The sequence below is a fragment of the Amphibalanus amphitrite genome, unplaced genomic scaffold (genome assembly GCF_019059575.1).
Source record: "Amphibalanus amphitrite isolate SeventyFive unplaced genomic scaffold, NRLGWU_Aamphi_draft 000609F_arrow, whole genome shotgun sequence".
Classification (NCBI taxonomy): domain Eukaryota; kingdom Metazoa; phylum Arthropoda; class Thecostraca; order Balanomorpha; family Balanidae; genus Amphibalanus; species Amphibalanus amphitrite.
In genome coordinates this window covers 1-26,781 of record NW_024882103.1, presented here as the reverse complement: position 1 = coordinate 26,781, position 26,781 = coordinate 1, and the positions used below count along the sequence as shown (strand labels likewise).

At 49.9% G+C, this 26,781-nt stretch overlaps 1 protein-coding gene across 1 annotated transcript; it reads left to right on the top strand.

Annotated features, from left to right (window-relative positions):
- Positions 1–279: 279 nt before the first annotated feature.
- On the top strand, positions 280–26,199 carry LOC122363196 (protein Skeletor, isoforms B/C-like; the record flags this gene model as incomplete). The annotated part of the gene is made up of 6 exons (XM_043332169.1): positions 280–346; positions 16,977–17,117; positions 18,883–18,955; positions 20,028–20,136; positions 24,349–24,517; positions 25,937–26,199. Coding segments are annotated over exons 1-6 (801 nt in total), but the record flags the coding sequence as incomplete, so codon positions are not given.
- Positions 26,200–26,781: the final 582 nt, after the last annotated feature.

The following is a 26,781-nucleotide window of genomic DNA, read 5'->3' as shown; positions in this document are numbered from 1 at the left end:
CGGGACGAACGAAGAGGAATAACTACAAAGTAAGGAAGGTCATCAAGAGAAAATAAACTTAGCCATAGCCATTTAACCAAACATGTGCATCACGGATTTTATCTCAATAAGAGTTAAACTATTTAACTTCCACATAGACACCGTGACTAAAGATTCGTCCCTTTCCCACACGCGGTCGGTTGAGATGACCTTTGGGAGCGGGTCAGTTTGCTCGGTCGTCCGCCGGGCGGCGCCGCAGTCGAGGGCAGTGTTTTATAAGAGCGGCTGGTCGGGGCCGGCGGCCAGTCCCTGACAGACATCATGGTGCGGTGGTGGACGGTACCCGTGGCGCTGGTACTTCTGACCGGTGAGTGGCTCCAAGGTGACCCCGAGGTCACGGCACACCCCGCGGCGCTGACCCTGCACGCACCGATCACGTGACACTCCCCGGGCGAGCGACACGCCCTGTGTTGACATGGTTCTGGGGAGGCGAATTGATTAGAAGGGCTGCTAAGCGTTGAGAGAAATGAGCTTTTCAAACACTAATATAAATATATTAGCTAATTATTGACTCGTTTAACTAAGGAATTGCTAAACCCGGAGATGCCCTATGACATGTAACCGCAAAAAATTACTTGAGGCTTTAATTTCATGAGAAATCAAAATGCTAAATTTAAGGTAACGTGTTCAAAGAAGTTTATTGAAAAATTTATGAAGTTACTCTAATGAATCGTAATATAAAAAACGCATTAAAACATATTACTTTTCACAAATATCCGGCAAATTGAAAAAAATACCTGACCGAACACATAAAGCAACAATCAGGTTAATGATGTGATAGAAGCAATCTTATTTCTTGTCGCGTGATACCTTTTTAGCTTCAGGGAAGCAGGCCTGTGACAAGTTCTAAAGCCTATTTAGAAGCAACCAATTTAGAGTAATCTATCAATTGTAACTGTCATTTGAAGCACAATATGTAGAGATAAAGCAGCCTTTTATGTTAAAATCACATGAGATAAACATTTCACATTTGTCATACTTAGGCCATGTCTTAGGCGGAATACTTGCTAATCGGTAAATTACTCCTCATTATTTTGCTTGAAAAAACAAAGGACAGTTATTACTCGGTTTTATTTTATATGACTTGTACCGGCAAATTCAATAACGTTTTCTGCTGCAGCCGGTAAAAACTTATTTTGAATGTTAAATAGGATAATGATTTTTCATGTCATTTACGCGACTCAAAAGAACTGGAAATGATCGAAGACTAGTGTTAGAAACGACAAGTCGCCTGCTACGTCTATTTTATTTTGTTTTATTTTCATCGCAAAAGTCGATTCCGAGCCTCGCAAGCTAAGCGAAAGAAAAGTCGGTGGAATATAATATCGCCCACCCTAGCTTAGATATTTCGATTCAGTAGTTAGTTTGTTTTTGCTGTCCAGTTAAACTTATGGGGACTATAAAAACTAAAGAATGCCGCAAACCGGTAATTTTTCTGTTGGCGAAACTGTCCTCACGACTTCAGAAATATTTAAAAGTTATTACAAGTGAAAAACATTTCTTAGACCCATCCTGCAAAAAAGTTCCACATAGACCCTAACAACGGCTAAATATGTAGATAGCATAAATAATAAAATAACAACGCCTAAACTGCTGCGCTTTTACTATGGATCCGTCCCGATTACCTATCAAACGGGGCCTCCTTTCTAAACAACCTGCATATATTGGATCACTTCCAGCCCTAACCAGTATCACTCCAAATCCTGGCCACGCTCGCCACATTCACCTCATTAAAATGGAGCATCGTGGCCGCGTGGGCAGCCGCCCACCGCCCTGCGGCCGCTCTCCTCCGCCGCCGCAGCTCCCGGTCACAGCTGCGGCCAGTCGAGCTGCCGCAGCCCGCGGCCGGCCTCCGAAGGCTCTCCCGGCGCTGAGAGGCCGGCGCACGCTCCGTTCGACCTAACTGTAGCGGTGGCCGTGTGTTCCCGTTACATCAGTGGCGGAGCCGTGCCGCGGGCGGTCCTCTGGTCACTGGGACGGTCGCTGCGATCGCTGGGCAGTTGGTGGTCACTAGACGGTCACTGGACGGTCAGTGGTCACTGGACGGTCACTGGACGGTCAGTAGTCACTGGACGGAAACCAAGTCGCCACTGCGTGATCACCAGAATCCACAGTGCCAGTGGTTTGTATGGATTATCAAAACGCAAGCATGATAAACTTATGGAAACGAATGCCAATCGCGTACCAGAAAGAACGGTCGTCGAGTCACCGGACAGCAGTTTTCGGTTTTCCCGTAACCCGCTGGGATTATCCGCAGAGGTTTACTAAATCTGAGGTTCATGCACTATAGGCCCCTCAACATCTGGCGAATAGTTGGTGACAGGACGGTACCCTGCTGACCCCTGGAGAAGTCGGTCATCAGATAAATGACTGACAGCGTTATTGATTCGCCACCTTGAGCCTATGCCAGTCATCAGAGGCCAATCTCCAGGTCATCCGTATTTGGCAGTCATGAAAATGTAGAAGGCGTGACATTCCTTGACTGTCTGAGGATTGCTTCGTGTCAAAGAAATTAATTTTTATATCGTTTCAGGCCCAGTCACCTACCGTGATTTAGAGCTATGTAGAGTTTCTCCCCTGCGAACTAATCGGGGCGCTGTCAGAAAATACCGAGGTTAGATACGCATGCATGACAGATGCTCAATTCATCATGTCCAATGTCTTGGGAACTTAAAAACCATGCAATTGCCATGTTTTTACGTTTGTTGCAGTATTCCTTTTAAATTACCAAGAAAGAAATGGGATCAAAACGAAACCATAAAACATACTATAAAAACATTTCTGTCGGCTGCTAAATCAAATGTCGAAATAAATCGTCATCAAATATACCAAAAAAACTTTTCACTAGCCGCAAGCTATTTACTCTTCTTCAGAACTCGTTCTGTATTGCACACATCATGACATCACTCTCATATCTGACTTTTCTGTCACCAGACGAAAATCCCAATGAAGGTCTCAATGGAGCACGGACAACGGCGGTCCAGCACCGGGCGATTCCTGGCCCGGGGTATGGATCGGATCTGCCCCCCCCCCCCCCCAGTCAGTCGGGGGGGGGGGATTTACGGTCTGCCAGAAAACCGGCTGGTCTACCGCGCTCCGGCGCCAGAAATCGGCCCGGCGGCTGCATTCACGTCTCCCGTTTCGTAACGCTATCGCTATCGAAAGCTGACTTTCGGAAGGTCACGAAACCCACGAGTGTAGCCAGTGGCTGCGCTGCCCAGTCGATCGTGAAATTTCAATTAAATAGCATATGTGCCGCTGAATTGAAGAGTTCGGTATACAAATGATTTGAAAATTGCACCCTCACCACCTCATGCATTTGTGAAGGCATGCAAACCGCCACAAAAATACCCAAATTAGCCAAGAATTTTTTTCTACTGCCCCCTGGTTTTCCCCCACATCTACATACCCGGCTTATCAGAAGCGCAGAGTCGGTCGCGGGTCGGTGCAGAGTCGTAGAATGTAGTTAGCTTAATGGAACTATGCGCTGTAATCACACATTTCCCCGGGAGTTTTCCTTTCTCCTGACCCAGCATCGCTGCAGATTGGAATTGAAAGACTTAGGAATAGGAAAATGAAAGGAAGGCGAGCAGAGCCGCTCTGTCAAACTCTGAGGAGACACCCAAACCAACGGGCATTCCAGAGAACCAGACCAGAGAAACCCGAGACCGGTGGACGTCTAAAAATCAGCACGAGCTTCCCACATACCTACCCATCCTCTCCAAAGCCGAGACCGGTCGTCATTTCGCCAATGACATACGTTTCTCAGAAACACCTCAATCCACAATCAATGTAACTGCACGTTCACGGCTGCAACCGTCGGCACGATGGCACTACGCCAGCTTAAACATCTATGCTGATCAAAGACCGCGAATACACAAGCAAGTAAATACGTATCTCGAACTGATTTTTCTATTTCCTCAGCATTGTAACCCATTTCTAATGCGCATTTGCAACTTCAAGCTCCTGTATCCCCGATAAAAGTTACGATAGAAAGGCTCCAGCCATTGTGTTGATCGGAGCTTTCCCATCTTTCATTGGCCGACCATCTCAATCCGTTCAGGCCTGTTCGGTCTGCTAGTTTCGGTCCGCCCGGATCTGCTAGTGCCCGCTCGGATTCGCTCAGGACTTCCCGGGTCTTCTCGGGTCCATTCAGGTCTGTTTGATCCACTCGGGTCTGTTCGGGTCTATTCAGGCCTGTTCGGTTCGCTCGTGCCCGCTCGGGTCTGCCAGGGTCCGCTCCGGTCTGCTCAGGTCTCCTCGATCGCCCCTCGGCCCACTCGGGTGGCCCGTCCCTCTCGCTCGAGTCGTCCCGGCCGGTGCCGGTCGCGACAGTCCAGTAAACGGGCCGGTTGCGACACGGACCATCAGACGACTCTTCGTGAAAGTGCGCGGGTCATCGCGCCCGGGAGACGGGCAGACGCCCATCCCGCGCCCCAGGAGGCGCCCTTGAAGCCCCCAGGGCGCAGCAGCGATTGTCGCCACCAGCAAGGGAGGGACCACTCAGGAAAAACGAGATAGTTTAAACTTTGCATATGAAAAACATGAATGCAAATTGTCACTTCGCGACTCTGCCCCGCGACTTGCCAAAGATGAGTGACTTACTGTTAATCTAGTTACATAAGTTGATTTTTTATTTGGAGCATATTGCAGAAACATTCCGTGTAGAACAAGGGTAGATTAGCATCGTCAGGATGGGCGCTGCCCAGGTCATGACATGTCACGAACTCCCATCATTGAGATGCGGCGTAAAATTAAGCAGAATCTGAAAGCGGATGAATGCGGGTAGAGTGCACATAGATACACACACTGATTGGATAATCGCCGTGCTGTACTGGGTCCCACCCTCATTATATAATGTAATCTGTGTGTGTCTGGGGTCATCTGATCAGATTTGCACCCCTCCCTCTCCATGTAGGTTACTGCAACGCTCTGAACCCTCGCACACATCCATGTAACGAATTCGAGTGAAACTGACCAAACGCCAGTTGTTTGGATGATGTCATCTAATTGCACTGGAATTGCTATGGAGCGTGGTAGGCAGGGATGCGAATGTCCAGATCGCTGTTTGTTTTACAAATAGGAGGGTTTGTCAGCACGACAAATGGGCCACTCAGAGCACGAGAAAGATGTCGGTTAGTTTCATCATCTAATGCTATTTTACCGTATCAAAATTCACGTTGATTACTTGTTTTGTGGGAGAATCGCAACCGTTTTCCTAGTTACGAAACTATAACTGATATGCTTGCAATTGTTACATTGATATCCTAAATACATATCCTAAATAAACACATGCCGTTTTAAGTGTGCGTTGGGTATGTACAATGTCCAATGACTAATGTTTTACGGTAGTCTCACACCACCGCTAAGAGCTCCGGCGCTAATGATGCTCGAGACAAGCTCAACTGCTTCCACGGCTATTATCTAGCTACATGCGTGTGTTATACGAACCGTTTCGTTCCGAACGATGAACCGGCCCCACCAACCGTGGCATCCCGTTCAGATAATCAAAGGTGTGAATGTTTCCTCAAACGGTGCCGCTCACCTGGTATTTATATCACAGTCCCCATAACAGTCACAACTCGGCGTCACTGTGAGGCCATAGTTATCTCAAACTTGTTTGTTCGTGACTGGAGAGTGGTGAATGGTGATGCAGTGCATGCTTTCATGCAGTGTGCACTGCGCATTTATCAGTTTATGGGACGCAGAGTGCGATCAAGTTCCAGCATAAAAGTACCAAACAAATGCCGCATATATTTCCATGCTTGAAAAAATATTTGAAATTTGCTGGCATCATCAGTGTTTGTAGGTGCATCTCACTCGCGAAACTCTTTGTTTTCAAAAAGTATCCTCTTCAAAGTTCCCTTGCTCTTAGACCCCGTATAGTATACGAGTATACCGAGGCAAACATAGGTCTATGGCTTACCTATTTTGCAAATACTACAAATTAGTACTATAAGTCACAATGCTTGTGACGCATCGTTCCTCTATATCGCTCGGAACTATTCTATTTTCATCTAACCCTTTCTCACTATTCCAGCCCACTTTTCTATAAAGACCCATTTCTGTTATTCTCTCTGATGTATTCATAGGTTCGACCGGATGGGGTCAGTCGGCCATCCGTTCAGGTTTGGTCGAACAATCGCTCAGCGAGGGAATTAGCCGGATAAAAACACGGGACAGGCCGCGTCGTCGCCGCCGCCGGCCTGCCCTTTCACTCTCTTCCAGAGGTCACCGGTTCGGTGGCCGGGCCGACTGGCTGAGACTCCCTCCCACCCTCCCTCTGCGGGAGGGTCCCCGCCACACTCGGCTCCCGGCAGCGTCCTCTCCCCTCCCGTCATTCCCCGCCCGGTAGATCGCCGCTCACCGCGAGTGACTCGGCGCGGCCAGGATCGTGTGTGAGCGGAACAAGACGGGTGTGTGAGTGGCCGGCTGGTCCTCGGGACCCGCTCAGGCGGCCTCGCCAGGAGCTCAGCCGTTCAGCCGCCTCAGTCGGCTCAGCGGCGGTCCCCTCCCCTTCCCTCCCTCCCCCGCTCCGCCGGACACTGCAGAAGGCCAAAGGGTGACAGCTCACGGCGCCAGTCCGGTTCTAGGACCGCGCTGACGGCGGAGTTTCGGCTCTGACGAAGCACACCTCGCGCTCTCCGATGAGGTCATTTCCGCGGTCTTATTGTTCTCACGATAAAAGTCACTCGACTGGTGAATGTCTATACCTGGTTAGAAGCAATTTGTCGGTAATTGGTTGTCGGTAATTAATGGTAAATGAACTTGTCTTTTCAATAAAACTGAGCAATGAACTAGCACAACCTAGGTATTCACAATGTTCTTGCGTGTATAAAAATAGATTAATTAAATGTCCAACCAGCGTTTTGTAACAAGCTATGCAGCCTGAAAGTGTCTCCCCTAAAAATCATTTTGGAAGCTTGTATGCGGACTAGAGTTTGCGAATTTTCGCTGCACTAACCTACCAAGCGCCTCAAATACCTTGGACAGTGGACACATTCGATCATCACCAGAACAGCGTGGCTCACCGTTCACTGACCGAGACGGCCAGAAAGGTGACCGGGAGGCGATGGCGGCGAGTGGGTCAATCTAAGTCGATCTCATGGTCATTCTGTTAGCACACAGCGGCGGCGCCGGCGCCGGGGGCGGCTGGACGGCTGGACCGACTGTGACGCCAGGCCTGCCTTACACCCCCCGGTGGCCGCAGGCTGGCTGCTCGGAGCACGGTTCTACCGTACCTCACTGGTGGAGCGGAGTAGAGGGCTCCTGAACTCCCAGCGAGCATGAGAGCAGTGAGCGCCGGCTTCTGCAAGACCTGTTCCATAACCTTGCACGTGCAACATTGTCGGATAAATAACCAAGCCCCACGCTGCATGCAGCCGGTGGTAGGAGCCATAATGCAGCGGCAGCAAAAGCGCCGAGTGATCGATGTAAAAACCGGAATACCTTGGGCTCCATCTGTGGGAGCCTCTTGGTGTCTCGCCGAGCTCCGGGCTGGCCTACTTGTTTCCGCTTCTGTGCCGGTGTCGATAAAACGCTAGCTACCAAACGACCGCCAACCGTTCGGACGAATATCAGTCAAGGTCTCACAAGAATGGACAGCATAAAAGGTCCAGCTAGATAACGGAAATGATACTCGGAAGATATCCCGTTATACGAGACTCATCTTCAGAGCCAACAAAAGCAGGTGCTGAAAGGAGATGAGAAGAACCGAGTGGCGCGTGTAAAGAGCGCAGCTGTGGGTGCCACCTCAGCTGTGACCGGTCCAGATGCCATCGTAAGTACAGTAGGTCTATTAAAAAAGTCCCCGGCACCAGTGGGCGCTGCCTTCGCTGAGCCGAACCCCCGTCTGCCTGTCCCATATCGCGCCGGTATCAGGTCAGGAAGGGTCAGCGGGACCGCTCGGTCCGGCCCGCGGGCGGTGGACGGGCGGCCGGTAACGCTTTCCACCAGCCAGCTGTAGAATCCGACAAACGGGACGGCCACCGCTCAGCGCAGCGAAACCGGTGTTAAAGAATGGCAGTAGATGTTCATGGCCGATGAGATAGTCATTGTTAGCCCGTGCCCCACATGAATGCCTAGACTCTCACGCCCTGTTGGAGGGGAAATGGGGATTGAGGATCATTCTTATAACTCAGCTTTGGGCATTTAAGTGGTATTCGAAGTAGCGTCAAAAGTAGCAAAAAGAAGAAAAAAATACTTCAGCTAATTTTGGATCCGGTCATAGCCAGAGGTCATGTCACTAGAGGTCATCGATGGTAAAATTTTGCTGAGACAGGGTGCGTTGTGCGCACCGGTGCATTGGGCTTCCAATTTCCATGGAAACATCAACAGACTCGGAAGCTCGCAACAGGGGCGCGGGAACTACTTTCCGACTGGGGGCACACCATAATAGAGATCAACCTAGGGTCCCCCCAAATCTAGTTTTCTCACCGGTTTTAGGCCACTTATTTTTCATCTCTCGGCTTTTTCAACAAAAAAGAAAACATTTGCGAAACAATTTGGTATTCCGTCTCAAAGCTGTGGGGGCACCGCCCCCACGGCCCCAGAGTTGGGGGGGGGCAAGCTGCACCCACTGCCCCCCCCCCCGGCTCCCGCACCTATGGCTCGCAACGCTAGCGTGGAGCCCAATTCATATCAACCGCCGCAACAATGCAGCAGCGCAGCGCAGCGTGCTGCAGCGCGGGGCCGTGAAACACCGCCCAGGGCTACCCATGTGTCAGGGCAATCCAACCCACGTGATGGGCTCGGCCCCAGCGGAGCATGAGGTCCAGGACTCCCGCCCAGGCCCCCTGTCTCCTCCTAATTCCTATCATCCTTCCCACTCTGAAATCGACCGAAGAGCCTAACCTAACACAACAATCAGCTCGTTTACCGCTATGTCTGAAATCTGAATAATATTGTCAGATTGAATTAGGGTCAACGGCTTAGCATGTAAATAACAACAACTGCCACCATCGGTATTATGAGAAAACCAATTGCTTTTCCACAAACACTTTAAAGTTTTTAGCTTAAAACTTGCATGAAATTAATTTTACCAGCCTCTTCGTTCCTCTTATCAAAACGCTTCGAATGAATCGCAAGTTTATCTTTAAAGGTCATTTGAAAACTTTGGCCTATGTTCAAAGACATGACCTGACCAGAAATGGTCATAGCATAGCTGGATATTAGATCCGTATCGTGGAACTTTACAAACACTTCAGATGATTTCATAACTAAGCATGTCTATCAAAAATAATTATTACATGGCTCATATGTAAGCTGGGTGTGTGAACATGCTTGCGGTTATGTTGAACGCAACTGATAATGTTCTGTTGGCCACATTTTCTATATTTAATTTAGCCTCCCGAATTTCATATTTTTGTTAATGACACCTTCACGATGTCGAGAAAAAAAACGCTTAGGAGATTTTTAGGAACGCAGCCTGAGATACATTCAGTATAAGGAAGGTTCAAGGGTGCTAGATTCCTTCCGTCATCGCTATCCTCAGGAAAAACCAATCCGCATCGCCCCTACATAGTCTTCATGCTTCCCTCTCTGGACTGGAGGTCACCCCACCAGCCAACCTGTAGTTGATGTCGGATCCATTCCAGGACACATAATCCTCTTCGGGTGACCGTTTGGGAGACGGCTGGACCGTCCCGACAGGGCAATCGTCCCACGGGGAACAGTCTCGCTTCCGCAGATCACCGTCGCTGGCTCGCACAACCCAATTACTACACCACAGCATAGTTATGTCATAGCTCTGCAAGGGCCTTTTCAGACCGAAAAAGATGGCCCCCAACAAAACAAACAATTTTCTCATTCAGTATTGTATCTCATCAAGCACCACATGTTTTCAGAGTATAGTTCCGTCCAAAAAAAGCGCAGTTCAATTTTCTCCCATTGACTTGAGTTGACCCGGCCTTTCTGTCAACAATGTCAAACTTGCAAAGTAAACGTTTCAAATACATATACTGTTGCCCATTAAAATCGCTGAAAGTTCTGAAGCGATCGGTTAGTCGGTGTATTTACCGACTAATATTGGTTATAGTCGTATTGGTAGATATCATGAGATATATATTGGTAGATATGATGAGCACAGGAACTTTCCTTGAGGTAAGGTCACTTGACGTAACCTGATGTAATGACCTTGAATTGAAAGACTTGGGCGGGAAAAAATGGGTCATTTGAAATATCAAAATGCTAGATTTTAACAATAATTGCAAACACTATCCCGGCCAAATAGTGAGTGAGAAGGGAGCGATTCCCCGACCCCATGTTTAGCTCCTATAATTGAGCTAGCTGCTAGAGCCTCGCGGAAAAAAAAACGAGCGCTTCCGTTGTTACGTGACGTAGCGACTGGCACCCCATTTTAAAATATCAGTGACCTCTTAGGGCAGGTCAAGGGCCCCAAGGCATTTGATAGGTTCTTGGTAAATAACTAAACGCATTATCGTCATTTCAATACAATCGTGTTTTTTATTCTCAGATGCGTCGATTTGTTTTTTATTACGTGAAGCAAGTTAGGATGTTTTGTTTACCTCAGGTCAATGTCATGTTAGGGCAGCGCAGGTCACGAAGCTGTTGAAAGGAGGACATGTTGCATAACATTTGATTCGACAAGTCTTGCAAAGTCCATTGATGGCTGTCCAGACTGGCTAGCTCATTTTGATCGGGAGTTATTGACGAAACACTCCTATGACACAAGTGACGTCATAAATGACGTCACGCAAGGTGAACAATGCAAAAGTGAAGCATTAGACCTTGCCAAGAATGTATGAAGTCACGATTTCATGTGCTTGAGGTATAGTTTCAGATTATTTCCGACGCCACATTAACAGCTTCCATAATTCCCCATTATGCTTATACGACACTAAGTGCATTGCGGATTGCATCATTTTATAACCGACAACCGTTCAGAGGTTTACCTAAGACATAGTTAAGTGATCTGACCTGAAAACGTGGTTGATGTCAAGTGATCCGGCTTGATTGAAATGTAAGGCATGTGAAATGTCAGCCTTCTATCATCAGTGTGCTTTGAGCTACCGCAAAAAAAAAATGCATGGTGGAGGCATCCACCCCTTCTTCTCGGCCGGCGAGGGTAAACCTCGCTTCGAATTATTGCAGATAATGATGATCTTAATTCGCTAGATAGGAATAAAATACTCGGTATGTGATGCATATAGTTATACCCCTCGATTTGCCCTCGCGCTAAGTCTATTCTAATCATCACTGCCGCTTTTTTATCCGAGATGCTGTCGCCGCTAAACGTGTTGTTTTGTTTGCTTGCTTGCGCTGAATGGCCATTACAGATTATTGAAGGATTATGATAAAATAGGAATGAGGCAAGGGAGGATATGCACTGCAGGTGTTTGATTTAGATCACAAAGGCATCATTTCAGGCATCGTGCAGAGTCATTATCTTCCCCTCCTCTGCACAGCGGCATCTCTGCGCCCCACACACTGCGTCCTCACTCCACGGCCGGCCGCCGCCAACTGACCCACTCGCCGGGCGCCGCGACCTGACCCGTGTCGCTGCCGCGGCCTGCGCAATAGAGTCGGGGCTGGAATCCGGGGGTTCGGCCGGCCGGCCGCCTCTGGAGCGGGGGACTTTTTTAGTAGACCTACTGTACACGGTTACACATAGTGCGGGCAGTGGACCGTGTAGCAGAGAAGTGGGCGAGTGGTGTGTGAAAACACTGCCACGTGAGGCGGGGCTTCTGATCAGTGCACGTGGTAGCACGGCAGACCGATGCAGGTGGCTGCAAGTCAGTGAGCGGGGATGATTAGCCCGAAGCGATACGGGAGCAGTTTTGAAGGACTGATTTTGGGTTATATTTCAATCACAGACTATAGACTACCAATGTTGTCCTCATTCTTATCCTTATCTTAATGTCCTTCTACGGACCCAGTCACTAACAGCTGCTGTAATTTCGACATACCTGCGACTATCCCTGAGCCTCATTTCGACGCCGAGCTCTGACCCGACTAACCCATATCCTGGCTCTGGACCGGCGAGAGGGCCATCCCTGACACCATCAGCCCAACAATAGCATCTCTCCGGCTCCGGCGGCGGCGGCAGCTGGTTGACCCAAGTCCGTTAGACCCGCACGACGGCCCACAGAGGCCAGAGCGCCGGCCGCGCACGAGCACACGCGCCGATAACGGTTCGCTGCTTGGACAGAAGCTGGGGCCATGGCTGACTGGCCGTAGCGCCAGCCGAGTCGAGAGTCAATAATCATGAGCCAAGAATCAAGAGTCTCAGGAGTCGAGAGTCTGAGAGTCGAGAGAAAACTGAATTCGAGCGTCGATAGTAGAGCTCCTTGAAACGCACATCCTTGTCTGCTGCTCCAAGGATGTTGGCCCTGAGCCGCTATCAAGGACTACCTCTGACGGGTTAAAGAGGTTCGGATACGGATGTGACAACTGACAAGCAGGACTAACTTATGAATTGACATCTACCATCAGCGCTCGCGACGAGGTTTTGTAAAGACATATAAAACGGCTCTGCGAATCTCGTGAATATCATAGGTATGTGTTGTGCCGTATGCCTTACACCCGCAGCAAAAACAAAAATTATTTAAGACATTCGCTTCTTAAATGCAAATTTACATGCAGGCTTCACCTCCATAGCGTCTTGGCCAATCTGTGCTTTACCCAGTAAACGAACAGCTAATCCAAACCAGTCGCAATCTGACACAATGCCACTGGATTATTAGTTACATAACTGGATGAACGTCCAAAATACTTTTGATCCGTGACAACATTTTCGAAGAGCTACTTAAACTTCACCTTTTCATGGTCATTTAGTGCTTTTGCAATGGGCAAGGTGACATCTCAGCATACGAGTATTGCATGTGGCGACAAGTGTCAGCAAGGCCACCATTCAGCATTACTCGTAGCTGGCCTATTTCCACCTTTACTTATGTACATAATTTAATAGCTTGTCAATTTCAACTCCCGTGTGAACCCACAGAGGTGAGCTGGGATGAGTGAACATATTAGCACGCACGCCGCCCACTTATCAACGCGATGACGTTTGACAGCCGTCACCACGCTGACGTCCTGACGTGCGTGCTACATTATAGAACGCCGGCACGTGGTTGACTTGCTTCCTGGGTGCGCTGATTTACCTGTGAGGCTGTGACTGGGCCGTTGACTACGGCATCAATCACAGTGAGACCAGCATGACCAGAAAGCATTTTGCGGCCATTTCATGCCAAGGTGTAGCTCTCATGGTCCATGGTTCTTGGTCCGTGGTCCAAAGACTCCAATACCTATGGTAGTCCGTGATCTGTACTCTGTAGGTCCGTAGTCCATGGTTTCTTGACTCCGTCCGTAGTCCATGGTCCGTGCATTACCTGTTTTCTCATCCAGGCCACCCCGGTCGCCGCCGGGCCGAGCCGGGCCGGTCTGCCCGCCCGATGACCGATCGTCGCGAGCCCAGCGAGTAGCACACGGAGGTACCGTCACGCACGTCACAGCCGTCACGGCCGTCACCGGAGACGGAGTGGGCGTCTCGTGTAACGGGCCCGTCACGCCGCGGCTCGGACCGTGACGCCGCCTCCCGCATGCCGACCTCCTCTCTAGGCCGGCGCATAACGCAGAGTTACGCAGCGTAACGCTGCGTAACGCAGCCGTAACGCACCTAAACGTAACATCAGTGCAGCGAAGACCTCGGGTGCAAGGAACGAGGCGCATAGAAGCGGGATATCGCAGTATGAACGTCACAGTTCCATGTAACAAAGCGTCACACGTGCAGTGACGCATGCCGTGACGACGGTTTTGTAGAGGAGAGTCGTTCTGCCATCCTTAGCTCGGCGGCCTGGTTCTCTAGAGCGCTCATTGTGCTATCCTTAGCCTGCAGCGTGCAGGGGTGCTGATTGCAGTGAGGGTCGCTGACAGCTGTATAGGCCGACGAGGGTCGGCGCGGTACCCTGACATTGCACCATCATGGCAGGGGGCGTGACGCGAGATATCCCGATTTCCATAGCCGACATTCATGTCATCAATGTTGAATTCCTGTTTCACTTTGCGATAAGTTCGCTTCTTATGGAATCGCCGTCTCAGGATAGAGCATATCTTGGGCAATGACAATATCCTATAAAAGCTCGCATTGTTGCGAAAAAAGTGAAATATTGCACACAACGGCCACTTAGATTGAGTGTTCGATCACGAACTTTGCATTTGATATGCGAACTTGCGGCTCACCTCCTGCCACAATTACATAACTCACCGTCTGCAAGTTCTGCACTCCCATCCTGAGTACCTACATGACGCTCTTCATACCTACGTAACGGAGCGGCGGGTAGGGAAAGGTCACCTTGTGACGTCACAGTCGTGTGAAGGTCACTGCTGTGCATATGGCACCGTCCCGGGTCGAAGTGTCGCACTGTCTGACACTGCAGAGCGGTTATTGGTCGTCAGCCTTTGACCTATGCCCTTTTGTTATGTATATGGTACATCCTATTTGTCTGTGGTTTCTGTGTCGACTGAACAATAGCCCGTCCACACAGCTGGGAAGGGAGGTTCACTGAGCGAGCCCCGTCCCCCACACCTGAGACTAGAAGGGCAGCGTGGCCCCACTAAGCGACCCCGTTCCCCATATGAGGAGCCCGTAGTAAGTCCTCTGGACGATCCCGCCCCCACACCTGACACTGGTAGGGTAACTTGGTTCCGCTTAACTATTATCCGTCCCCACACCTTGGGAGGGTGCCCTAAGGAATAACTCCGCCCGCACATCTGTGATCCGAAGGCCCCACTGATCGCTCTCCCGTCCCCGCACCTGACTGATGAGGCAATGTTTGCTCCGAGATGACCGGTGCATGGGACGAGCCGTCCCGACCGCTCGGCTACTTTCTAACCGGCGCCGCGCCAGGCGCAGGCAACTGTCCAGACCAGTGAGGTAATGCTGAGATGGTAAAGGTGACGATGACGATGACGGCGACGGAGACGGGGACGGAGACGGAGACGGAGACGGAGACGGATATGGAGACGGATATGGAGACGGGGCGGAGACGAACACGGAGACGGGAGCTGAGGCGAGGAAGGAGACGGAGACGGATATGGAGACTGAGACGGAGACTGAGACGGAGACGGAGACGGAGACGGAGACGGAGACGGAGACGGAGACGGAGACGGAGACGGAGACGGATATGGAGACGGAGACGGAGACGGATATGGAGACGGATATGGAGACGGAGACTGGGCGGAGCAGGGCTGGAGTAGAGACAGAAACGGAACAAGATAGTGAGACGGTGATTGATAGGCTTTTAAAACAAGAGTTCATACAGCAAAAATGCAGCAACAGCCACTGTGATCCAAAGATTCATTTGGGTGACTTTGAAAACAAATTTATTATTTAATAATGAACGGTGCGGATAACCGCCTACCTATAAAGCATCCTGGAACGCAAATCGGCTTACTAAGTACCTTAGCGACTATTCTGACTGCGAAGACAGTTACGACACAAGAGAAAACGCGATATGTCCGTTTCAAAAATGATTAATGGTTTCGGATCAATAACATCGGATCTGTCATTTGTCGATGAAAGTGATTGATCCCATCTTCATGGTCTTACAGGTCTGCAGCCTGTGTTATCATTAAGCATCGCTACTATGAGCTTTTCTTCCATGAAGTGGAGTTATCACCCATCATATGATTTCCTTGTTGTCACAATAGATAGAACAGCAAGACGACACGAGTATCGGGGAGAAATTGAACGTTACAGGAAAAACGTACAATTTCATAACAGTCTGTGAATGTATTCAAATGTCGTTTACTAACGACGCTGTCCTATCTCCCACCCCGGTATGAGTTCATGAGTGTTCAGCATTGTGAAACCGAATGATCAGAGACCGCCGTGGTGTTGCTGATCTTTCGGCAGGGAGGGGGTCATAAACAATATATGTAAACATATTACTCATATGACACTGAGTCTTTTCCAGTGCAAATCAGGAACCATATACCTAATGTTGCATCCATAGTCTGTTGGCTTGAACTGTCGGTAATAATAGCTCTTACTATGTTACGTAGGTAGGTGATACCTGACCACCACTTTACTGATCATGCTGCCTCAGTAATTCAAAATTAAAGCGCTTCTAATCAAAGCCTTTATCTGTCACCATGCCGTCCCGTTTTCGATAACATGGCACATAAAAATAATGCAAATGTCTCTGCAAACAGTCCAGTCAAAGATTCCTAACCATATACATAAGTTCCATCCTTTTAGCACCGTTTGGGCCGCGCTGCCATAGAGCGGTAGGTTCTCCGTGGACCATTGGTATATGGGTCACTGAACTGTTTTGGTCCCTGTTCTGCGTGGAACTAATGAGCTCCTTTTGGAGCATCCTGAGCCGCACCGCCGTGCTTCTGGCCCTGATGTTCCGCCTTAAATCCTGCCCCAGTCCGTGAGCTGGCCTCAAACTCAGCGGACCATTGCCCAAGGCATGCCGCGCGTCTGGAATCCAGCATTTGGTGCCTACACAACTCACGGCAATTTAGTCATTTCTCATGTGGCAGGAGCAAACAGAGCATACGAGTGGTTGTGATTGACTGTCTGTGGGTTTGGGGTTATTGTCCGCACGACTCATCGTCATTCCTTTGGGAAATTATGGCTATCATTGGCTCTATGGAAGACGTTGAGCCGACTTTCTTGTTTGCCCCGGAAGCAAACAATGAAAATGCAATATTTGTGTGCATGAACGCGGTATAAGTAGGCGAACCGATAAATCACTTTCTTAGGATTTGCAGTGGTGAAAAAATATACGAGCATCATCTTGCTAGAATCAATGTCTGAATTGAAGATCTAGACGGGGTGTAATAGTTCTCGTACGAATCTGACCTTTATCACTTCAGACATTCAAGAACATCACCATGTCGGTACGTCATGAATACCACCCAATCTCTATTCTCCTGCACCTGTCTGACAGATGTAACTTTTGTCTTTACAGGTTATGCCACCGCTCAGAGCTACTACGGAAAGCGTCTGGGTTCGATCAAGACCCTGGAACATGGTGTGAGCGGTGATGTGTACGCCGTCGACTCGCGTACCCTGCACCTGAGGAACCTCAACTATGACGGCCAGGGACCAGGTGAGGGCGGGATCACTTGGGTTGAGAAAAGGAGTTATTGAGGGTGAGGGCAGGGGTGATTCATAAAGGGGTATATGCGGGTTACGACTATGAAAATTGAAAAGGGATTGGCAGTATGGATATGGAAGGAAGAAACGGGCCATTCAAACTTAGATAGGGCCCACGTGTTAAAAGTTCCTGAAAAAGAAAATTCAACCGGGCTGAAATGCTAAGGAAACGGGGACCTAGCTATCCATTGAAGAAAGTTGGATTTAACATCAGCGGAAGCCTTCAAACGAGCGAAAATCGCATTGCTTTAGGACGATGCAGGCAAAAGGTCGAATATCAGATCAACACTATATGGAGCACTTGACCGGAACCGGGGACATAGCGATGACCATCGCTATTACACCGCATCTTATTGCACCTCGGCTCGCACCGCGCCCTCAAGCGAAGGTGAGGCCTTGCGAGCCTCCCTCTGAGGTCATGCATGCGGAGAGGCGCGGCCGGCCTCTGTTGATCATCTCGGCGACCATCGCGGGGCCGCCGGCCCCGCTCCTGGGAACCCGGAAGATGCCGTCATGCTCGGTAGCCGCGCCGCTGAGGCTGCGGTGGCGACTACAGTCGTGTAGACTGCTCGTTCGCGGCTCCACACGGAGCAGTTGAGCTCGAGACCCCTGCCGGGTTCACTGGAAGCGGTGGGGCAGCCAGCGAGCCGACGGGAGATGCAGTGGCCACGTCAGCGAGGCATGACAGTAGAGAAGAAAGTGATTTCAGCGCGGCTTGCGCCACGGCGGGCAGTCCCCTGCACTGAGAGGGCATGACTCGGCAGGTGTTAGGGCTTCGCTGATGGGTAAGCAGGATCGCTGAGCTGACGGCTAATCAGAAGACATTATGCAGAGAGGGTTGTAACTCTGGAACTGCCGAGCGAGGTGCCGATTAGTCTAGATGTGGTGGCTGCGAAGCTGTTGACACAAGCACCGACAGAAGCATTTGTCATCATTAGGCCTCACGTCTTCTGTTCAAACAATTCCATTACGGTAAAAGGAAATTGAACGTTGCTCTTTCCGCCCTATACCATTTACTACCTCCAAGCACCTTCGACAACAGCGGACGGCCTTGCAGCCGTTGACGCTTCGTGTGGGCAGACAGCATGAGCTCGAGCTGGCGCAGCTGGCACCTGAGCTGGCGCAGCTGGCGTTCAGTGGGTCAGCAGAGGCGCGCCGAGCCGCCGCTGGCTCCGCTGACACGCTGGCCGACCGCCAGCCAGCGCTGGTCGGTAGCTCTGTTCACTGTATACCGTTACGGGTACGATGACGGCCGGCTGGTGCCTTCCCACGCGTGGCTAGGACGCGGACGGCTCTGGACTCGGCCGATCAGCTGCTGTGTAGACTGTTTTGACGTTTCATGGGGTTAGTCAGCGTGAGCGCTCTTTGGTCACGGTTCATGTTAACCCTTTTCTTGTAGCTTGCAGGCTACTGAATTACGTTTGTGATATGAATATCATGTTAGTCTAGGCATTTTCATATTAATACAGAGTAGTATGGGAATGAAAAAGGCTGATTAGAGCGTACAATTGCCATCTAGTCGTTTTAACGGTATGCTGTGTTTTTAGGCATTCATGTAGGTAATGCATTTGGTTTCGATACGATAATCGATGGAGCCCGCTTCATACCGGAAGACCAATACCTTGATCTTTTTGTGCTGTCATTATTCGATAGCATTGACATCACCAAAGTGACATTGACATTAGAGACTGAGTGCTGACCTAGCGGTACTTTTTCAGATGCATTCTTCTACCTCGGTAGCGGAAACAGGCCAACGGGCCAAGGCTACCAAATTCCGGATGAAAACGGAAGGTAAGCTCTTTTGCTGTCAACCACCACGTTTTCCGAGAATAATGAACAAGATGTAGCGATAATGCACGACTTCATCTTCACAACATCTGCAGTGACAAGTGGTGTCTGAAACGTTATATAATTATGCATTTTTGCATGTTCACCTCAAATAAAACTTCAGGGCTGCAGCTGAGCTCCCGAATCTTCCCTGTACGAAGACTTGTGTGGCAGGAATGCTAACATGAAAATGATATTGAGCACTTTTTACCTTTTAGTTCCCTTTCTGGCTAAGCTACACATAAAAGCCGCTTCCACTCGCAATTCCCAGTTCCCACACTCATCCTATACCCGCACTCCCTAACTCCGTCGGCTTGGCAAAAAGCCTTTCTCTGTAGTCTGTTGGTGTGCGACCAACCGCACCAGACCACACCCTCCACGCCCAGACCCCGCCAAGGTCCTCCCCTCCCTCTCCCCAGTCTGGCAGGCTCACGAAGGTCATGCGACATTTAATCGTCACACACGAGTTTCCGTGACTTTCGCCTTACGCGAGCAGGCCACACTGAACTCAACACTCACACGCTGCGGGCTTAGGGAGTGGTTCGTGTAATTCGAGACAATTCTCGGAACACACCCGGTAATTTGTGGCGGGATCTGAGCCTGGCCACACCAGCCGAAAACGGGGCATTCCAGAGCCTGCAGCGGGATGACTGAGCCACTGTGGCTTCGTGAATGAGGTGGATTGTTTCTCACGGGAACACTGGGAGCTGCGTCGGAAAGGAAAACTAAAGATGAATAACGCTTGCGATTAACTACGAATGCTAGGCCCTTCTGTTGGTTGTGTCCCTTCCGATATGTGTACAAATGTTGCACAATTTGTTTATTCAATTGCTAGCGATAGGAATACGAGGCTTCAAGTGGTGCTTCGAGTTTCGACTCATTCCTTCTCCGTTTTTTCAAATATAAGCATGACGCCTTCTTTTTGGATATCTTAAAATTAAAAAAAATATCTACCCACCATTATTCCTTCGCAAGCCTCTTGATCCCATCAAGCCCGATCTGACCCCTGACCCCCCCCCCTTTCCGCCCCCAACAGTATGGAGCCGCTGGGAGCGTACCGTAACCAGGCCATCACCCTGACTCTGCCCAGCGGTGTCACCCTGGACGACATCCAGTGGATCTCCATCTGGTGCCGCGCCTTTTCGGTAAGTGGGCGATGACGATGAGATCGTGCATGTTGTCTTTGAGCTACTTCCTTGATCGTAATAGTTACAATACAATGGTACGGCAGCCTGTTTTCGAAGTTTAATTGTGTCCCTCGCGCATTTCGATTACTATACCTTAGCACTAGTGTGTATACTATCCTTTTATTTCTTCTGTCCATGGTGACGGTGTGGGCCTAATAAGTTTACAGTAAGTTTCTCGTGTCAAAGTCCTCGTCCAAATTTCCCGTGCGTCAAAAACCGTGACGAGCGGGTTACGTTTCATGCGTGGGCCGCTCGTGCCCCTCGCTGGCTCTGAGGTCAGGTAGCTCGTGCAGGGCGGCTCTGGTCAGACCTGGGCGGCCTCTGGACCCCGGCCTGACCTCCCGGTGCGCACAGTGCGCACAGCTCCGAAGTCACGCCGTCGGAAACTCGACGTGACAGCGTGAGGGGGCGCCGGGAGGAGGGGGACAGGGGGCTGTCACAAACCCCTGCACGTGTCCGGTCAGCCGAGTCAATGGTGCGAACAGGACACAGACCGCGGCTAATGCGACACGACATGACGTGTAACCTTCGTTGGAGGGGTCACGGCGTCAGTGGTGCACGGTGTCGGTGACCCTGCGAATAGGTGTGTTTCTAAAAAAAATATCTGATGAAAAAATATATATTACGGTCTATTACGGAATCTATTATATTACGGTCTAAGGCAACTGGCCACATTCAACCGGAATTGATTAGTGACGACGTGAGAGTTTTGTGGAACGAAACTATAAACGCCTGATGCCTGCTGTGCGTGAACTCTGGGTTGAACTAAGGTCCTAGCCCAAGCAGAAGTGTTTAAGTGTTTGCAGGTCCTCGCAGGTCACCAGGTCACAAAAACCGGTACAAAAAACCGGTGTTTGGGTGCACTGCGGCACTGAAATTGCACTATTTTCCCAGGACATCTTGAGTTGTGCTGTGTGCACCAATCTGATTCAAACTTGCAGGGCATGCTAAGCTATTAAAGGGACTATCCCACCTTTAACATGGGGTTTGAGTTGAGATAGCCAAGTTTGCGGCGAGGTTCAGAAACCACTATCTATCTAGGTTGCAACCCCCGCGGCCTCTTGGTGTTGAATAAATTCGTTCCCTTCATTTGAAAATGGGCCTTGTACAAGGCCCTATCTTCAACATGGAGCGACCGTTAGTGTGACGTCACCTCGTTTAGTCATTCTGATTTAAATGGGTTTGTTCGTTGAAAAATCGTTTAAAACTTGGTCTGAACTTTGTTGTGGTGCCTACAGAGTAAAAAGAATCAGCTTTATGACAGTAATGTGGCCTGGGGAAGGAGGTAATTTTGGGCTGTGACGTCACATATTTGAATGTTTGTGTTTGGAATATGGGAAGCCTAAGATGTTTAATAAAATATAAATGCCAGAACCGTGTTCCTGGTCATCCAATCTATAAAGTCGGGCACAATTTAACTGGTTTTAACAACATTTTAGAAGGTGGGATAGTCCCTTTAATAAGATAAGATGGATTATAAATAATAGATTGCTATCCCGTATTGTGTGACTGGAGGAGGCTGCTTCATCACGTGATACAACTCAATCCGCGAATGTCTCCCCGTCCCACTGATGTGACGTTCTAATTTATCATCTAGATAAGGCGTGCGATACAATATCCGTTACCTGTTTTATGCACACACGCGATTCATTTGTCAAACGTCACCCATGAAAAGGTCAGGGCCAGACACGCAATGTTTCCTTGCGTATAACTTTTTTTAAAAGTGCTTTATCATGGTAGGAAACGGCGTCCACATGGATAGATGCCAATACGGTACCCCCCTCCTCTCTCTCTCGCTCTCTCTCTCTCTCTCTCTCTCTCTCTCTCTCTCTCTCTCTCTCTCTCTCTCTCTCTCTCTCTCTCTTTCTCTCTCTCTCTCTCTCTCTCTCTCTCTCTCTCTCTCTCTCTCTCTCTCTCCTCTCTCTCTCTCTCTCTCTCTCTCTCTCTCTCACTCTTTCAACTCAAACCTCAGAAAACGGAGGGGATCCCCCATTAACTACCTACAGCGTCTCAGAAACCTCTGGCAGGAGGTGTCCTCGCTCAGAGGTCAAGCGTAATCCCTCGATTATGCATCACGGTGCTGTTAAACAGTTCTTGGAGCACGCAGGACTCCAGAATAATGATAGGACAATTCAAACTGGAGAGACCGTGGCAATGGTCCTAGTCGTCCGGGGTTTCCCCAATGTAATCTATCTACAGGGTGTCCCAAAAGTTTTGCAACATCGCTGTCGTCTGGTTTGAGACACGTTCTTTTGTATGTACTTTTGTATTCAGCAGCCGACATAATCACCGCGTCGTCGAACACACTTCTGGATGCGTGACGGCATGCTGGCGACCAAGCTACGCAGCGTGTCCGTCGAGATTTCTCTCCAGGCCTTCTTCAGGCGTCGCTCGAGCTGGCTGAGGCTTGTGGAGGGCTCCTGCTGGTTGAGGCTCTCCTTCAAAATCGCCCACAGATTTTCGATTGGGTTTAAGTCTGGCGAGTTTCCAGGCCATTCACCTTTGGCCCAAAACCCCGGTAGATGCTCGTCGCACCATTCCTGGCTTCGTTTGGCATTGTGCGCCGGCGCACCATCTTGCATAAAAATTGCCCGCGACATTGGGTCGATGAGTTTCCTCTCTGTAATGCCGCCAGTTTTGCTTGTACGCTCGACCGCTGGCAAAAGTGAGCCCTCCAGGATTTCTGTCACGTAGTACGCGGTGTTTACCGTCTGCTTTGGGGGCACCACGTGGAGCTCAGTAAGACCCTGCGCGGTCATTCCACCCCATACCATAAGCTTGGCGGGCTGTTTGACGGTTTCCACGCGTGGCACCTGATCGCCAGACCTCGCCCAGACTCGATCATTTTGCCGGTTTGGCTTCTGCTGGAGTTCGAATACAGACTCATCGGACCAGATGACATGCTTAAATTCTTCAAAACTCCATTTTTCTACTCTCTTACAAAACGCTAATCTTGCAAGTTTCTGTTTTTCGCTCAATTTTGGCTGTTTTTGCCTCTTGTATGACCTAAATTGCTTTGTTTGCGTCATGAACCGGTGTACACTTGACTTGGACATCGGATAACCTTTTCTTGTTAGCCTTATCGCTAATTTCCTCACGCTCTGTCCTCTTTTCCCTGCAGCTTTGGAGCAAACGATCTTGGCGACTTTGGACATGGTACTTGGTCGGCCGGAGCGCTCCATGTCGGCCAGGGATTTACCCTCGCAATGGCGTCGCCACCATCGAAAGAGAGTAGTCCGGTTGACTCCGAACCGTTCTGCGACATCCCGCTGAGCCACGCCTGCCTCCAGTAATCCAATGGCGCGCGAGCGCACAGCTTCTCGCCGCGAGACCCGCCCGGCGACCTTCATGTCTGCGACTGACCCAGGGTCGGCCAGCGGTCGCCGCAGTCAAGGTCAGCCACGCCCCGAGGCGGCATCCGCCAATGGTCGGGGTGTGTAACAGTGTCTTCTACCCATGGCAACAGAAAGACCACCGTTATGGCATTTATATCAGCGGTAAATACGTAAACAATCCAGAAAACGGATGTTGCAAGACTTTTGGGACACCCTGTACATCGGTGGACAGCGGGGTTTCCGCGTGGTAGCTGACGGCAGTCTATACCTATGTTTTCATTGGACAGATAGATACACAATGTCAGTCGTCTGATCTCACACTCAGGATACTTTGAAGCCCGGTATACACCGGTTGTGGGGTGCAATTCACTGGACGTGAACCAGATAATTGTTATTATCGCGGGTAATAAATAGGGTGCTACAACAAAGAGCACCTGCTGAAGTGCCCCTGGCAGATGCACTTCAGTGGCAAATCCCACGGCTCTCTCCCTTCAGTATATGAGTTATGGTTTATGAAAATCATTATATCCATTATGCCTCTGCCAGTAAAGAACTACGGACTATGGCACATCCCTTTCCGCTCCGTCTCCGCTCCGTCAGATGGGACTTCGCGATAGCTCTTTCTCTCCGGTGGCTAAGTTGTATAACAGCAATTTATCTCTTCCCCTGTCAAACAGTTTGACATTTTTCTCCGCCGTCCGGCAGGTGGGGTTCGATGGTTGTAACAAACCCTCTCCTCCCCCTCCGACAGGTGGACTTTAGTAACCTGATGCTGTCCTTACCAATCTCCGACTACCCGCGGCCGTAGTTGTGACCCCCCCCCCCCCTCCGACAGGTGGACTTTGGTAATTTGGTGCTGCCGTCACCAATCTCCGACTACCCGCGGCCGCAGCGGATCGGGCGTCTGAAGCCCCTCGAGCACGGCGTCTCGTCGGGAGACATCGTCGTGGTCGACGCGCAGACGCTGCTCGTGCCTGACTTCAGCTACGACGGCACCGCGCCCGGTAAGAAATGGCACCGCGCCCGGTAAGAAGCAGCGCCGCAAACGGCAAAAGACGGGATTACACCTTGTAAAGAAAAAAATACGCATCGTTGGTACTGCGGCTGGAGGGCCGGGGACCGGACTAAAGCGGCCGGTGTTCTGGGGCGACAGCCAACACTTCGGTAAAAAATGGAGTTTTACCAAGGCCATATATAGGAATTTTACGCTTTTGTTCGATAGCATCTGCCATCTTGCATGTTTTGTTCCATTCAGTACAAACTAAACAGCAAGCAAGCCTCAAATAACTTTCTGACATTAAGTTCGTAAATAAATAGGCAAAGCCTTATTTTGGTTTGATCACTCATCGTATTGGATTAGCGGCTTTGACTGAATCGTATTTTTCACACACATTTTGGCTTGGGACTTTAAACCCATTAGGACATCCTTTTTGCCCCGCTCCGAAAACATGTCATTGTTGTGCCCCGGTCACGTACGGTAATCACTCAAAGTACTGCGGCGGGCCGCCTGCTGGGCCGTCTGCTTGGAGACTGTAATGGAGAGTGGGGCACGAACACCCGGAGAATGCGACGGGGAACACGGGGAAAACACCAAGACTCACGGGGCGCCGCCGCGCGGAAGACAGATCCCAGACACTGCGCAGTGCGCAGTAGGCCGGCGCCCCAGCGGGTGCTGAACTGCTGATCGCTATGCCTTACTGGTCCCGATGCCAACCGACAACAGGCATACCCGCTATGCCGGATGTTCTTCAATAGTAGTAACGCCGTAGCTGTTCTCAGCATGCACCACAAAATCGACTCAAATTATCTGGCCAGTCGGTCTTATCATGTGTTGACGTGAGGGCAGCTCTAAATCAATGTTTACGACTTGAAATTGCTCCGATTCATGCGAGTTACAGCACTTGTGGTGGGAATTTCCATGATTTGTTTGTAGGAACCCATGACAAGTGCTGTCCGTAGTGCTCGAAAGGCTATAATTTCTTCGGTAATTGTGCTGTCACGACTTGATATTGCGAACTTCTAAGACGGCACAGCTCAAGAGAGATTCGATTGTTCCAAATAAGGAAACTGATTACATTCGTGGTGAAACCGCTGAAGCCATTGGTGCGAGAAGGTTACATAACAGGCCACAGGGACCAGATCGGCCGGTTGGTCTCTCTCGTAATTCTCATGGTTGCATAGAAATCAGTAGTTTAATACTTTATGAAGGCAACGCCGACGAAGTCACAAAAACCATTCAGCCATGCCATGATGCCAATCGTTGACTAAACTTAACACTGTTTTGAAAATGATCTTTCCAAGAACAAATAGCGACAAGATTTTCTGAGACAAGTGTCAAGCTGCATGGATTATAACTTGTAGCTTAAATAACAATTATAAACTTTGCGTCACCGTCATAACCCCGTCCCCGTTTTTTCCATCAGACGCCCACTTCTGGGTCGGCACTGGCTCCAAGCCCTCTCCGAGTGGCCAGGTGGTGGCAGACGAGAACGGTTCAAAGGATCCTCTGCGCGCCTACAACCGCAAAACAGTGGTCATCACACTGCCCAGCGACCTCACTGTCTTCGATATCGACTACCTCAGCGTCTGGTGCGAGGACTTCTTCGCCGACTTTGGACACGTCCGCATCGACAAGTCGAGCCTCAACGTACCGCCCAGTCTCAAGATGCTCGGCGTCAAGCCGCAGGTCAGTCCCACGTCCTCGTGGGTGGGGCGGGGTCGCCGAGTCACGTGGGAGGGTCACGTGGATGGGTCAAGGTCAGGGTTGGTGCATGTGTGACACGGTTAAATGATGAGCAGGTGGGTGGGACATGGTCCTTGTAGGCTCCTGTCATATTTTGGGTGGAGAGGTGTGCGAAGGTATGTCTTTCTCCCAGCAGTCATTGGTTGTCGGGACAGTGGGTTAAAAGATGGCGAGACAGATGCATCTTGCAAGCAGTAACATCGAGTGGTTTAAATTGCAATAGCCGTAAAATATGTCTCTTACATTGTCCCTAACATTTACAAAGAAATTCAAGCGGAGACACAAATGGATGATTACGTAGAGAACGACTGGGCGTGATGAGCGTTTCAAAGGTTAGTGCCACTACAAAAGTACCGTATCATATAACATCTATTTTCACGTTTGACTGAACCAAGAGTTAATAAGGGATTTTCGGAACTTCGGCTAGCTCGTAAACCGGGCAATACCACTCATCTTTTCGCGGGAGCTATGCCCTTTTACATAACAATGCGTCTAGCGCTACTTGGCTGCAAGGGTTTTTGCATA